Source organism: Alligator mississippiensis, chromosome 9 (assembly GCF_030867095.1).
Source record: "Alligator mississippiensis isolate rAllMis1 chromosome 9, rAllMis1, whole genome shotgun sequence".
NCBI lineage: Eukaryota > Metazoa > Chordata > Crocodylia > Alligatoridae > Alligator > Alligator mississippiensis.
Genome location: NC_081832.1, coordinates 38,852,562 through 38,865,602, shown reverse-complemented (window position 1 = coordinate 38,865,602; position 13,041 = coordinate 38,852,562). Strand labels below are relative to the sequence as shown.

At 48.7% G+C, this 13,041-nt stretch overlaps 1 protein-coding gene across 5 annotated transcripts in view; it reads right to left on the bottom strand.

Moving 5' to 3' along the window:
* Positions 1-13,041, bottom strand: part of MTCL2 (microtubule crosslinking factor 2) — a 106,858-nt gene that overhangs the window by 20,668 nt on the left and 73,149 nt on the right. For 4 of the 5 annotated variants that reach the window (XM_059733333.1, XM_059733331.1, XM_014598385.3 and 1 more), the window contains exons 5-9: positions 8,681-9,934; positions 7,020-7,178; positions 3,756-3,881; positions 2,790-3,020; positions 651-758 (exon numbers count right to left, since the gene is read on the bottom strand). In XM_059733333.1, the coding sequence (XP_059589316.1) occupies positions 651-758; positions 2,790-3,020; positions 3,756-3,881; positions 7,020-7,178; positions 8,681-9,934 (1,878 nt within the window). The remainder of the gene's footprint in view (positions 1-650; positions 759-2,789; positions 3,021-3,755; positions 3,882-7,019; positions 7,179-8,680; positions 9,935-13,041) is intronic. The other variant, XM_059733332.1, reaches the window with a different exon arrangement.

Here is a 13,041-nt window from a genome sequence, read left to right as displayed (position 1 = left end):
AGAAAGTTCAAGTGACTTGATAAAGTTCCTTCAGGATCACCTTCACATCCGCTAGGTCTTTGCAATCAGTTACATAACAAACTTTCACCCCCACAAGGTGTAAAGTACCTTATTCCAATCAGGCTGTGCTTCATGAAGCCTGAACCTCCAGTCTCAACTTGGCTCAGGCTTTCCCAGGCAGGCACCACCCTTTCTTACCTAGCCTTTTCTGTCTGGGTAGTACATTCCCTCCTTCAGAAAACAACAATGTACTGGTACTGGGATGTACAGTACAAGATTCATGGGCTCCTTGAGCTGGCTGTAGTAGGCTGACTCCAGCCCTGGCCCTCCATGGGGGCTCCAGCATCAAGAAGTCAGCTCCCAGCATGCACAAAGGACTCTGGCCTCACTGCCTAGGCAGCACAGTCTGACTGCAAAGAAGTCACATGCAAGCAAGACTTACTTGGGCTGCCTGCCTCAGAGTCCCCAGTACTACCCCACTCCCTGCCAGCCTAGGAGACAGGCTGGGACTGAGAGCCTGCCAGGCTGGTGAAATGCTCCCTTCCTACCCTAATTCACCCGTGGCTCTTGAGGACATGGCCAGCACATCCCACAATTCCTCCTACACTGCACAGCCCTGACCCAGGAGTGCTCAGAGTCCCCCAGCTCACCGTGTTCAGGGTCCAGGCATCTCCAGCAAACACCTTGTTATCTGCCTGCTGCTGTGGAGTGAGCTCCTCTTCCTCAATCAGCAGGTACAACTCCTTCATGCTGTTCACCTGGACAACAACCAGAGGCATGTGCTGTGGGCAAGGCTTCAGCAGCTGCACTCACACAGCCTGACCCAACAGCATCAGGTCTACTGATACCACCCTCTTCAATCCCCAGCCATGGGCCTAGGGCACAGAGGTGCCTCTGGCCTAGAGAAAGGTGTCTCTGGAAAAGTGAGAAGGAAAAGGGTACTCCGCGCACACACACAAGCAGAGCTCAGTGTTACACTGGGCCTCAAGTCTCCGAGTCCATTTGGGAGAGGTGTGACACCACACTGGAGGCATCCAGGTCTTCACTGTGCATACACTGGGGATTAGCTTAGTTCCCATTAGAGCACGCATAAATGGCAGTTCCCGCTCCAGACAGATCCAGGACAAGGAGAGCAAGGGGTTACAAGTGAATGTTGAGGGCAACCCACCAAGTTCTATGGGGCAGTCCTGACACTGGAATAGTGGGATGGGGAAAAAGGAGACTGGAGGAGAACTGGCAAAGCTGGAGGGAGACAACTGGTTGCCAGTGTGAGAGGGAGAAATGAAGGGAGTCAACAGAGCTGTGGAGCAGGGGTTCCATTTACATAGTTATTCTAAAGACCATTGAGGTTCCTGCTCTTCTGTACCAGGCACCAGAAATCTCAGCCTCATGCCAGAGGCAGATTCATCTTCTGGCCTCAGCACAAGGCCCAGTCACAAAGAGGCTGTTGTTAGCATGCCACAGACACAGTCTCATGGCTGTTCCCTGGCTGCCTGCTCTGGACATGGCATTTGTTTTCCTATGTGAATGAGCTCAGTACTCAGAGCACTAGGGGGTTATGCACGCCAGCTGGAGCTGGGCACAGGGCAGACAGGTGCTGAACAAGCTTCCCTGGTGGGCAGTGAATGCACCTGACTGGCAGCAGAGTGGAGAGCAGCTGGCTGGTCTGCACAAGGCTGAGTGCCTCAGGAATGCAGATGAACAAGGAAAAAAGAGTGGTGCAGCCCCAGAGACAAAGAGGCCCCAGCCAAATTATTAAGCTGAAGTGCCCAGAAGTTTCCCAGGGACTCCTGGGAGCTGTGACAGGCCCCCTGCTTTGTGCCCTGACAAGCATGTGACCATTCATTCTGCTCACCAGGTGTCTGGGTGCAATCTGATTTTATTGTGCAGCCAAGTTTCCATTAGCCAGCCCCATGCGCTAGCCAGGGAACCTCATCAGCAGGCACCATCCTGCTCCTGGGAGTGATCAACACAGAGAGTAATGAGCCCAGCAGGCCCACTTATGAAAATCACAACTCCTGGCCCCACATATATAGAGGGGTCCTCCTGCTCATTTCCCATTTTTTTTTTTTTGGGGGGGGGGGGGGAAGCACGGGCACGCAGCGGGCAGCACAGAACCAGCCCTTACTGGTTGAGATTGAGTGTGCTTCTTAGACCCTCCTCCTACCCACCCAGCTTTCATGAAAAGGCTTGTATGACCTCTCAGAGGATCTGCAGATTTGATTTGAGCATGAGGTGTCAATCTAGACACAGATGTAAGAAGCCAACCAAGACAGCTGGTCAGGGAAGGGGACCCACAGTTCTTCACCTTGGAGCACAACAGGCCTCTACTGCCAGTCAGATCTTTCATGCAATTGCCTGGTCCAGTCCCTGGCAGGAGGTGTCCCCAGGATAAAAGCAGTACCAATTTAGTAGTCCTAACCCAGAGAACAAGGGTTGAATAAGGCCAGGGTGAGGTGACTAGATCCGAGGTGAGCTGTTGAAACTGCCTCTCTTCCCAAAGGGGGCAGAATGCAAAGCACAGCCTACAGCTACCATGGCCTTTTGCACAGAGATGCATCTAAACAACTAAGAGCCCCAACAAGACAGGTTCCCTCTAGGCCCAAGTAGCCAGGATGCATCATGATCTAGGGCCCCTGGTCTGTGTCATGCCAGCTGGGTACCATGTTCAAGCTCCTGGTCAGCTGCCAAAACAAACCCAGCTGGGAAGTATTCTTGTCGCTGCAACAGGGACATAGTCCCCACAGAATGTGACCTAGGTGACCACTGCAGCTTTCAGCATGCTGTACCTCTAAGAAGTTATCACCCTCACTGTGCAGGATCTTTCCTTGTCTCCAGCGCTTGAGGAACCACTTCAGCTTCATGAAGAGCAGCAGGAAGTTCTGTTTGAACTGCTGGGACTCCTGCACCAGGAGGTTCTTCTCCTGGCTCCAGAATTTCTGCTCCAAGCGCCTCTGGAGGTTCAGGCTCTGCAACTCAAACTCTCGCCTCAGGAGAGCCTTCTGGTGGTCTTCTTTTAGCTGATGGGGAGGTCAGAATGAGACAGAATCAACAGACTACAAGACAGGTGCTACCAGGATTCTAACCAGGAGAGGCAGGTTTTACAGGAGGATCTGCTGGGTGGAACCATCTTACTGGGTTCCTCACTGCCCACACCAGCAAGTGTCAAGAGACAAAAGCTACTTGTTCTGCCCCTCAAGACCTAATGCATTGAGGATGGCAGGGAAGGGCAAGGGGAAAGGGAAGGAAACAGTGTGTTCTAGGCACAGAAAGAAGAGCCTAAGTTGCAGTACCACTAAGAACACTGCTGGCTGGCTCTGGAGTTGGTAGTGCTGTGGCAGAGCAACAGCAACATGTTAGGAAAAGGGAGAAACATGAGAACACTTGGTGATTGCTCACATGACTGTGCATGTGCTTCTACAATAACACCATGCAAACTAAGAGAAGAAAGGGAGGGGTCATGCTTTCACATGAGCTCCCTGTGTGTTGGCACTCTTAGGGATGGCAGGTGCTTGTGCTATGTGAGCATGAAGAAAGGTTTAGGGTCGTGGGGCCCCTTTGGAAGTCTGCAGTTGTTGCACAGACTCCCCTTTCTGCCTGGAAGACAGGAAAGGCATGGGTTACCATGTGCCTCCAGGTCCTGCCTGCTCATGTCTGGATCCTGGCTGTCTTTGATGACTCCCTGTCCCTAACAAGGATCTGTGTTTGTAGCACAGACACCCACCAGGTGCATCCCTGATGCATCTTTGACTGACCTGGCAGATCTTCTGAGAGAAGTTTTCCACTTCATCCTTCCTTAGTTGCCGTTCCTGGGAGAGCTGCTCCTGAAGGCCTTGCAGGCTCTCATTGGCTTCAGACAGCACTAGCTGAAGTTCCTTGATCTGCAGGACAGCAGAGAAATGGTCAGTCACAAGGAAATATATGGGTTTCCCCTACTGACCTGCCCAAGCCCAGCCTGCCCCTGCTGGTCTCCCATGAAAAAGGGCAGACACACTGGGACACTACAAGGGTGCATCAATACAGTCTGAGCTGGGGCTGCTTCAGGTCTTTTGGCTGCTGGTCCCAGAGCAGGGACCAGAAAAGGTGCTTGAGGAGTGACTAGCTAGGCTGTAGTACTGCAAAAAAAGGACCTGGGGTTACAGTGGATCATGAGTCAGCCATGTTATATTGGTGCAAAAAAAAGCTGATAATGTGCTAGGATGTATTAAACAGAATGTCATGTGAGGCCTCACCCAGAGCACTGTTTGCAATTTTGGGCACCAGACCTCAAGATGTGGGCAAACTGGTGAGTCCAGAGAAGAGCAACAATAATGATCAGAGGTCTAGAAAACAAGATATATGAGGTAAATTTGAAGGAACTAGAATTATTTAGGCTGGAGAAGAGGAGACAGGGATGTGATAACAGCTTTGTCACTATGAAGAGGATGGCAAATGATCATTCTGTGTCCAAAGGGAAAGGGACAAGAAAGTAATGGGCTTAAATAGCAATGATTTAAGTTAAATATTAAAAGAAATGTTTTAATGATAAGGAAGGTTGAGCACTTGAACAGAATACTTAGTGGTATGTTGGAATCTCCATCTATGAAGTTTTTTTTAAAATCAGATTATACAAGCATTTGCCTGGAATGATGTAGATATGGATGTTCCTTCCTCAAACAGAGGATTGGACTAGGTGACTGCCTGAGGTCCCCTGTGTTCTTGTTTTTGTACAACTCTATGATCCTGGATTCCATCCTCTGCTCTTAACTTGCTATGACTCTAACTATATCAGTTCCTCTCTCTGAGCCTCACCTAAGCCAGTGTGAAATCTGACCCATTTCTTGCAATTGAGGTCTAAGTGCTACCTTTTAAAGGCCCCTTTTCCTCCTTTAGGTAATGGATAGTCCAGAGTAATACAGACTCATCCTGCATGCTGCCATTCCCCTCTGGCCCCAGAATGCTCTGGGCCGGGAAGAAGCAGGACACAGTGATCAAACGATCAGTTCTGCCCCTGCCCCAGAGACTCCCATGCCAATGGCACTCCTGGGAGTAGGGGATATTACAGTCCTATGCACTCACCATGCTGATGCAGCCCAGCAGGAGTTCAATCCCCAGCCTGGGGACACCTTGAAGTTAACTAGAATTATTCAGCACTCTAAGAGGGTGGTGATTTATTACATTACAGTAGCTCTCAAATACCACAGAGATCATAGTGCCCCAAGCTGAACAGTCAATCCATAGGGCAGCAACAGTGAACCACGCTTCACTTCCTCCTTTTAAGAACAGAGACTGCTTCACTCTTACCAGGCACTCTGGTTTTAAAGCTAGGAAGACGCTTCCTCCCAGAGCTGTTCTCTAGCCAGGCCTGTTTCGAAAGTTTGCTCACATGGGGAAGAATCAGTTTCCATAAGAAGATTTAAAGTGGTAAACCAGATGTATTTGGGAAGTCACAGAAAAGCCAGATCCACCCCTGCCAACGTGGTGCCCACAGCTGGGCCTGCAGCAGGCATCTGTGTAGGAGGACACAGCCTGCAAAAACAGGGCAACCACCAGTAAGCAGGGGAAACAACTGAATTAGTAGTGTAGGAAGAAGACTATTACACCTTGGAAAGGGAAAGAAAGCCAAGTTGGAACAACCCTCCTGCCAGAAGCCCAGGCAAGTTGTGGCAATACCTGGGTAAGTGGCAAGGGACCACTGGCGATGCGTAGGGGGTGCATGTGTAGCAGTGAGCCCCCTATGAAAAGGCACCACCAACACTGTCAGCAGCGCCTGCAGGCAGTTGCCACTTCCCCCCACCCTCGACACCACCAGTGGCGTCTGCGGGCAGCCACCTCCTGCCTGGTCAGTGCTCACCACCCTCTCCCCTTCACCACCAACAGCATTGGCGGCATCTGCAGGAGCTGCCTGCTTACCACTGACACACTCCCACTGTGGTGTTCCCGCCACCGCCAGTGCCACCATGCCCCACAGCTGCCAGGGGCACACATTGTTTATGCAAGGGACCCGAGTGGAGGGCTGGGCTGAGCTAAGTGGGCAACAGGTGATACAGGACCAAACTGCCAGGCAGGGGGGAGGGCTCAACCAAACTGTCACCACAAAAGGGAGGACATGAGAGACAGCATTAGGACCAAGGACCAGTGCTCTGCTTGGCCTGCTTGATGATCAGAGGCCTGCAGTGGTTGTGGAGAGACAGGCTCTTGGCTACAGTCATGTAGCCACCTCCTGCCACAGAGACCAGTAAAACTGGTACAGTTTCTAGCCAATGCAGTGGGCTCCTCAAGAAAATAAAACTTTAAGCGATGCCTTTCAGAGGGCTGACCTCTGAGGAGAGGAAAGATGTTAGTGGGCTTCTTGAAGGGTTGCTCTCAGCAGGGCTGTAAGGCAGCCTTGTCTCCAGGAATCCAAGCTTGCTCTCTTGCCATAAGAGCAGCTGGACAGTAGGGCAACTGGCTTATGTTGGATGAAAGAGGTGGTAAAGGAGGTGCTGACATGTGGGGAAAAGGCTCTGCTGTGGTGTTCCTGTTCAATGTACCCTTAAGAGGTGGGTGGGTTGGCGAAGGGGCAGGAAACAGAAAAGGGTAACTGTACTGGAGCTGCTCCATTGCCCTGACTGGCTCAGCAGACATCTTTCCCCTTGCTCCATTCACCATAGGTAGAAGTGAGCATCTGGTCATCTCTGCTCTAGACTCAAACTACAGTGTCTTACACAGGAGCCTCTGTATCTGTTCCCTCTCATTCTGCTGACCCCTTGCATCCACTGGACAGACGTACTGGGAGCTCACCAGCTCAGTTGCAGAGCCCCCTGGCAAATCCAGCTCAGCACCCAAGCCAATGCCTCTCTCTTCACTTTGTCTGCCTCTCACCAGAGGGGTGGTGCCAGCCTTAAGCACAATTTATGGGAGAGATTTCAGTGTTCCCTCCCTGGCCTTCCATGTACTGTCACTCAGCCTTCCACAGCCCAGACCCACCTCCTATGGACACCAGGAACTCCCCATTCACCCAGCTTCCACTGTCCCTACACTGCTTCAGCTTCACGTACCTCTGTCATGTAGGATTCACTCTCATCTGGTCTGTACGGTTTGTAGTTCCGGGGGTGTTCTATGTCGGGGTCCAGATCCTTGGTGTTGTTGCTGCGGTAATGGTCGGAGGGCCGACTCCCCCCTCCATCCCACTCCGGGGGCTCCCTAAAGTCAGGCTGCTGCATGCATGGGCAAGTTAATGAGAACAAACCAAAAGAGCGGGAAGAAAAGAAAAACAGAAAACAAAACAATGGGTCTCAGAAACAGTAAAGAACTACAAGACAACAAAAAGGATGAGGAGGAGGAGGAGCTTCATCACCGTGGCAGAAGACAATGTGGAAAACAAAAGGAAACACAGAATGAGGAGACACGTGGGCTGGATTGTTTGGGGGAGGGGAAAAAAGAGAGAGAGAGGGAAAAAATGTGCAAACACCAGTTATGGGGCCATGCAGTGACTGGGGGGGCTGGGAACTTGGGCAAGTTTGCCTAAAGTCCAGCAACATGCAGTAAAATAGAACTCTGACCAAATTAGAGTGTGCTGCAGAGAGGAGCCTCATCGTATGGCCTCCTATGGAAGTCTTCTGCTCTTCAGAGCTGGGAGCCCCCTCTAGCTCCTGTTGTCCCCCAACTGCTCAGGCTACTGGCTGTGTCCTCCAAACCCTAACTCCTCCCACTTCATGTTGGCCAGGCAAGCTGGGCATTGGAACCAGTTTAGTTTAGAAGTGTTGGTGTTGACCACTTCTGGGACGACAGGTGACAAGTGGAAAGAACACATCTCAGCACTCTCCCCAAGTCAGATCCCAAGTGGTATGCAAAGTTGTTTTCAGTGAGAGTGTCCCTGCACCTTGAGGGGAGCCTGCATAGTCAGGGTCAAGCAGCAGAGCACAAGCTGCAGCTGCCTAAGCCAGATGCACACAGCGGCTGCTGCTGGTCCCAAAAAGACCACATGCCAGAGGCCCTGCACAGCACATTATGAAAAGTTACCTTCCTCATATTCCCTCTAAGAACTCTCTTGTTTGGAAAAAACTTCAGCACATAGCATAAGGGGCTAACAAGTTCTCTCCTTGAGGGTGATTATCTAGCATCAGCCTCCTGCTGTAAGCCTGAGAGCCCACTGGATCCTGAAGACTTTCAGGCTTTTTCATGTAGCACCCCTCTGACTCTCATGCTGATTTCACACAAGCAGGCTACCTAGCCAAGATAATAAGAACTGAGCCTTGAGTTGCTGGGTTCCACTCAAGGGTGGTGTGACACCACATGGGAGGTGTCCAGGGTTTCACTGGGCATATATTGGCCAGTCTACAGAACAGCCAAGGCACCTGGGAAGGTCCTCAGCACACTCATGTAGGTTCATACTCAAGAGCCCTGCTCCCTGTGGCATGCAAGACTGTCACCACATGCTAACAGAGCCTGGAATAGATGATGTCCAAACCAGCACTCCTCTGTTTGTCGCACTGGGTCTCCACCTTCTGTCCTATGCACACTCCATTAGAACAGAGTCCTATCTTGTCTTTGGGGTCATTAACATGCAGTCAGCGGTTAGTTTGTATTTCGCCTTAGAGAGGTACAAGGGAGGTTACATTACACGTCAGGTTTCGTTTTGTTAAAGCAAGAGAAACAGCATGGCAGATAAAGCAATCATTGCTGCAAGGGAACTGCAGTGACATGGGAAAAACCCTACCTGGAAGTTGGAGCTGTGCTCTTTCCGCAAAGCTTCTTTGGTGGAGTCCTGAGAGCCGGAGCTGGGTAGAAAGGAGAAAGACTCTGCCTGCTCCTTCAGGCAGTCCCCAACATGATCCACTTTCCTCATGAAGGAGTTCAGCTCTTGCTGCAGGACACTGAGCCTCATGAACAGCACATTAATTAGCTTGGAGTCATTCATACTTTCGCTGTTATTATCCATTGCCTCATTTAGCACCAGCTCTGCACAGTCATTGTCCAGACACACTTTGAGACTGGAGGTGAAGCCATTAGCATCTGAAATCAGGACATCAATTGCTTTGCTGACAAGCACAGCCTGATCCCGAACACCAAGGAGAGTCTCAAAGTCCTTGGATTTAAAGAGCTTAGTGGGGCTGTTGTCCTGAGACTTCCCAGTCCCATTGCCAGGCACTCTCTCCTGGTGGTCCTTACAATCATTCTCTCCTCCAATAGGCACCTCTCTCCAGAGAGGGGTTGGGACACACTGTGCAGAGTCACCAGCCTCAGCATCAGTCTCCATCATCAACCTCATTGTCTGGCAGGACGCCAGGTCACAGCGCTGCAGGTTGGACAGCAGCACTCGGTTCTCATATTGAAGCTTCTTCACTTTGCCACTGAGTTCACTGATCTGAACCTTGGCTGTGGCCAGCTCCTCTTGGGATGGCTCACTGATCACTGAGCAGCTGTCCTCTGACAGGGTGATGTCCAAGTCATGGTCTGATTTGTACTTGTTCAGCTCATTCATGAGGAGCTTGTTTTGATCCTCTAGCTCCATCAATGACCTCCGCAAAAGCTCTGCCTCCTCCTCCACAAACTGCAGGTGTCGCCTCAACTCCACAAGGTTCTCTCCAGAGTCCCCACAGTTTGTGGAGGAGAAAGCATACCGGATGTCTTGCCCCATCAGCTCTTTGTCTCCTTGTCCCTTCATGTCATCCATCTCTGCCCTCAACCCTCGGTTTTCAACCTCAAGCTCAACTATCCTCCGACTCAAGATGTTGGCTTCTTCCTCTACAAGCTTCAGATGAACTTTTAGCTCTGCCTCTCTTGAATGAGGAGAGTCAGCCAGTTCCTCGATGGACAAAGAGCTGTCGAGGTCCCCATACAGGGACCTGTATTTCACCAACTCCTCCTTCATGCTGTCGTTCTCTTTGGCTAACTTTGTCAGCTTCTTACACATCAAAGCTGACTCCTCTTTTGCAAAATGCAGTTGACACTTTAAATCTGTGCTGTCCTCCTAGAAGCCAAAATGACACAAGCTTCAGGAAATGCACATTGACAGGCTGCTGTCAATTAAAACATAACAAATATTGTTTGTAATTCTGGTTTTGCAGCAGAGTTACCCAAATTGATTAATACACATTGGAGGAGGTCAGGATACATCTGGCTTTATGCAATCAGTCTGCTGGCAGTCGATAGCCCTGTCTCTAGATTCTTGAAGCACTCATTGCCTAACTCTGCCCTCAGAAACAGGCAGTACACGGGCAGCCTGGATATACAGAGCACATCACTGGGAGCCACAACCTCTTACCCAAGGAAGAACTTGACCTAATAGTTTATGGGGTATGGAAAGACATTCCTCTGCCCCAATGTAATTTGTATCAGTTTGTATGCCAGTGTAAAATACACCAGAATCAAAAAGGAGCATGCAGCTGTCCTAGGATAGTAGGCATTATTGCAGTGCCTCATCACTAGGCAGCAGAGAAGTAGATAACTGCCTGTCTGCATTTAGCAAACAGCTATCCCAGGATGGAAGCAGACTGACAAAACATAACCTGACATGATTTACACTGGTAAAACTATTCCCCCATCTCTTTCAGGTGCAATTCTACATCAGATTGGGCAAAGTTACCCAGATGTAATGGTTTATGTTACCTGGCCACTACTTCTTTATATCAGTGTAATGCTGATTACCCTATCATGAACATGTTTGCCCACACCCACGAAGAAACAAGTTGATTGATTTACAGCAGTCCATCAACAAGAATACATACTTTGGGCTATTTCTACGGAACCCACAAAAACTGAAATACAACTTCCTAAAACTTCAGAAAAAACAGAGGAAGATGAAGGGCGCCAGGAGATGGGGATTGCTGACAACCCTTGTATATTGAAATGGTATTTCCATTGCATTTTAACAATTTCTCCCTAGCTCTTTCAATAAAACAGAGTTAAACTTATTCCAGCAATGTTGGGGGAAAAATAACAATCATAAATAGGTTTCGTCCAAAAAGCCTGGCAAGTGCTCGTGCTGTGCATTACTGCAATTCCTATGGGCTCACTTCTGTACAGCCAACAAAGAATCAGTTATTTAAACACAAAGCAGCTCCCTCCCCTGGGCTCCTCAGTACATCCTGTCAGTGTTAGACCTGTGCTGCTTCCACTCTGTGAGCACAGAGATATTCTGTAGTTTGTGCCTGGTGCATTGTTAAATACATCTGAACATAAGCCAGAGATAGTATATGGAAAAATAGATCTCATTGGTCTAAGAAATGGAAATAGCAGAAGTAAAATTTCAAAATGAGTTGGAAGTTTTGCTGTGTTCCCTACAACCAGTGAAGTCATACCCTGACAATTTCTTCAACCTTTCGTCCTTTCTGCCACAAATTCTTTGTACATTTGGCCACAGAATCATACCTGGATAGAGAAATCCTACTAGGTCCCATGAAGCTCCATTCCTCCAAAAAGCAGCATTGGGCTACTCCTACAATAACTCCTGCTAGTGTTTATCCAAACTGATTTTAAATTTAGCAATACAAATTCACTAACTTCCTCAGGAGACTGTTCCTCATGCCAAAAGATTTCCTGATGCTTAGCCTACATTTTCCATTTGCTTGGTCTCATTCCACTCCCCCAACAGTTATCTCCACTCCTGAGGTACAAAGGTGGAACCACACTAAGCAGATCTGACAGACCCAGGCTGTATCACTTCAGCCTTCTCATGTGGTTAGGGAAAACTACTTCCCTGCTTGTCAGTATACCCTAAGCCAGGAAAATGGGATGACGCTTTTGCATGTGAAATACAGAGAGAGCTGGAACTGTTTCAAGTACTGACAGAGAGCAGAAAGAAAAATCTTAGCTCTGTTGTTTAAGTTACCATCCAGCTTTCCAAATAAAAAACTGTTAGGAAACTGTACAATTCAAACAGTTCTTTACTACACTCCTCCAGTGTTTTAGGCAATGTTTTTCCCATGAATATTACCTCATACAAAGTGACCGTTGGTTGTAAATCTCACTAAACTAATTCATTTCCTGTTTTCATAGCTGGAGAAAGAGAGTTTTCCTAGGAAAACTCTGAGGACTGATGACAAATCCCTCCCAGTGAATGCCTTTTGCTTCATTTAAGTTCTTCTTTCCAGATGGTCAGTACAGTTTGAACATTCAAATTTAGCAGCCCCGCCTGAGACTGCATCAACCTCAGATGAGCAGTAGCCTCTGCAAACTGCCAAGGTTATCATTATTAAACCCATGGAATTTTTACACAAGTCTCATTCACAGTGTAATGAATGTATCTACTCCTTCACAAGTGGGCAAACCCTCAACTACAATGGAGTGGGAACATTAGGTTTCAGTTCAATTGTGCAGCTCTTGCTTATTTAGGATACAATATTAACATGATCTCAGTAGCTGATTCTAGATCAGCACAACTATTATACATTTAAAGGTACAGAATATGGTCTTTAACATATTGTATCAGGGCCAGATTTTCAAACAGTCAGCTCCCCAAAACTCCCACTTTGACCTTTGTTGACAGATTATCACAAGAACTCAGCACACAGTGTGCACTTGATGTGCTGAGCTTTTTTGTAAACCTGCACCTTATTTAGGTGCCTAAATGAGAGCTCATCTACACAGAGAATTGTGGCCTTAGTCTTGCACTTGTAGATCAACGTGCTCAGGACTCATGAGCCAGTGGCCTACAATCATCAAGCCCCACCAGCATAAGTGGTGTGCAGCAAACTTCCATGAGATAGAAGACAGACAGAAACCTACACAGAGAGATCTGCTTAATTCTCACCCAATACCCATTTCATTTGAAAGAAGTCACATTTGGTACTAGACCAATCAGCTACAAGCAGAAAATGCTCCCATAAATTTTCAAGATCAAAGCCACCAGAAGCTGGCTGCCAGCCACGTTGCAAAATATCTATGCACAGTGCCCCTTCCCCAACAACTACAAGCAAGCAAAGAAGAGGAGTGTGTGCCAACATGGGCAGAAAGAATACTGTCTTAAGATTATTTCCCCATACTCTTCACAACCATCTGATCCTCTCCTAAACTGCGCAAGTTACAAGAATTCTAGGTCTCCTGTTAATTATTTATACCTCATTGCAGGCAGACCAA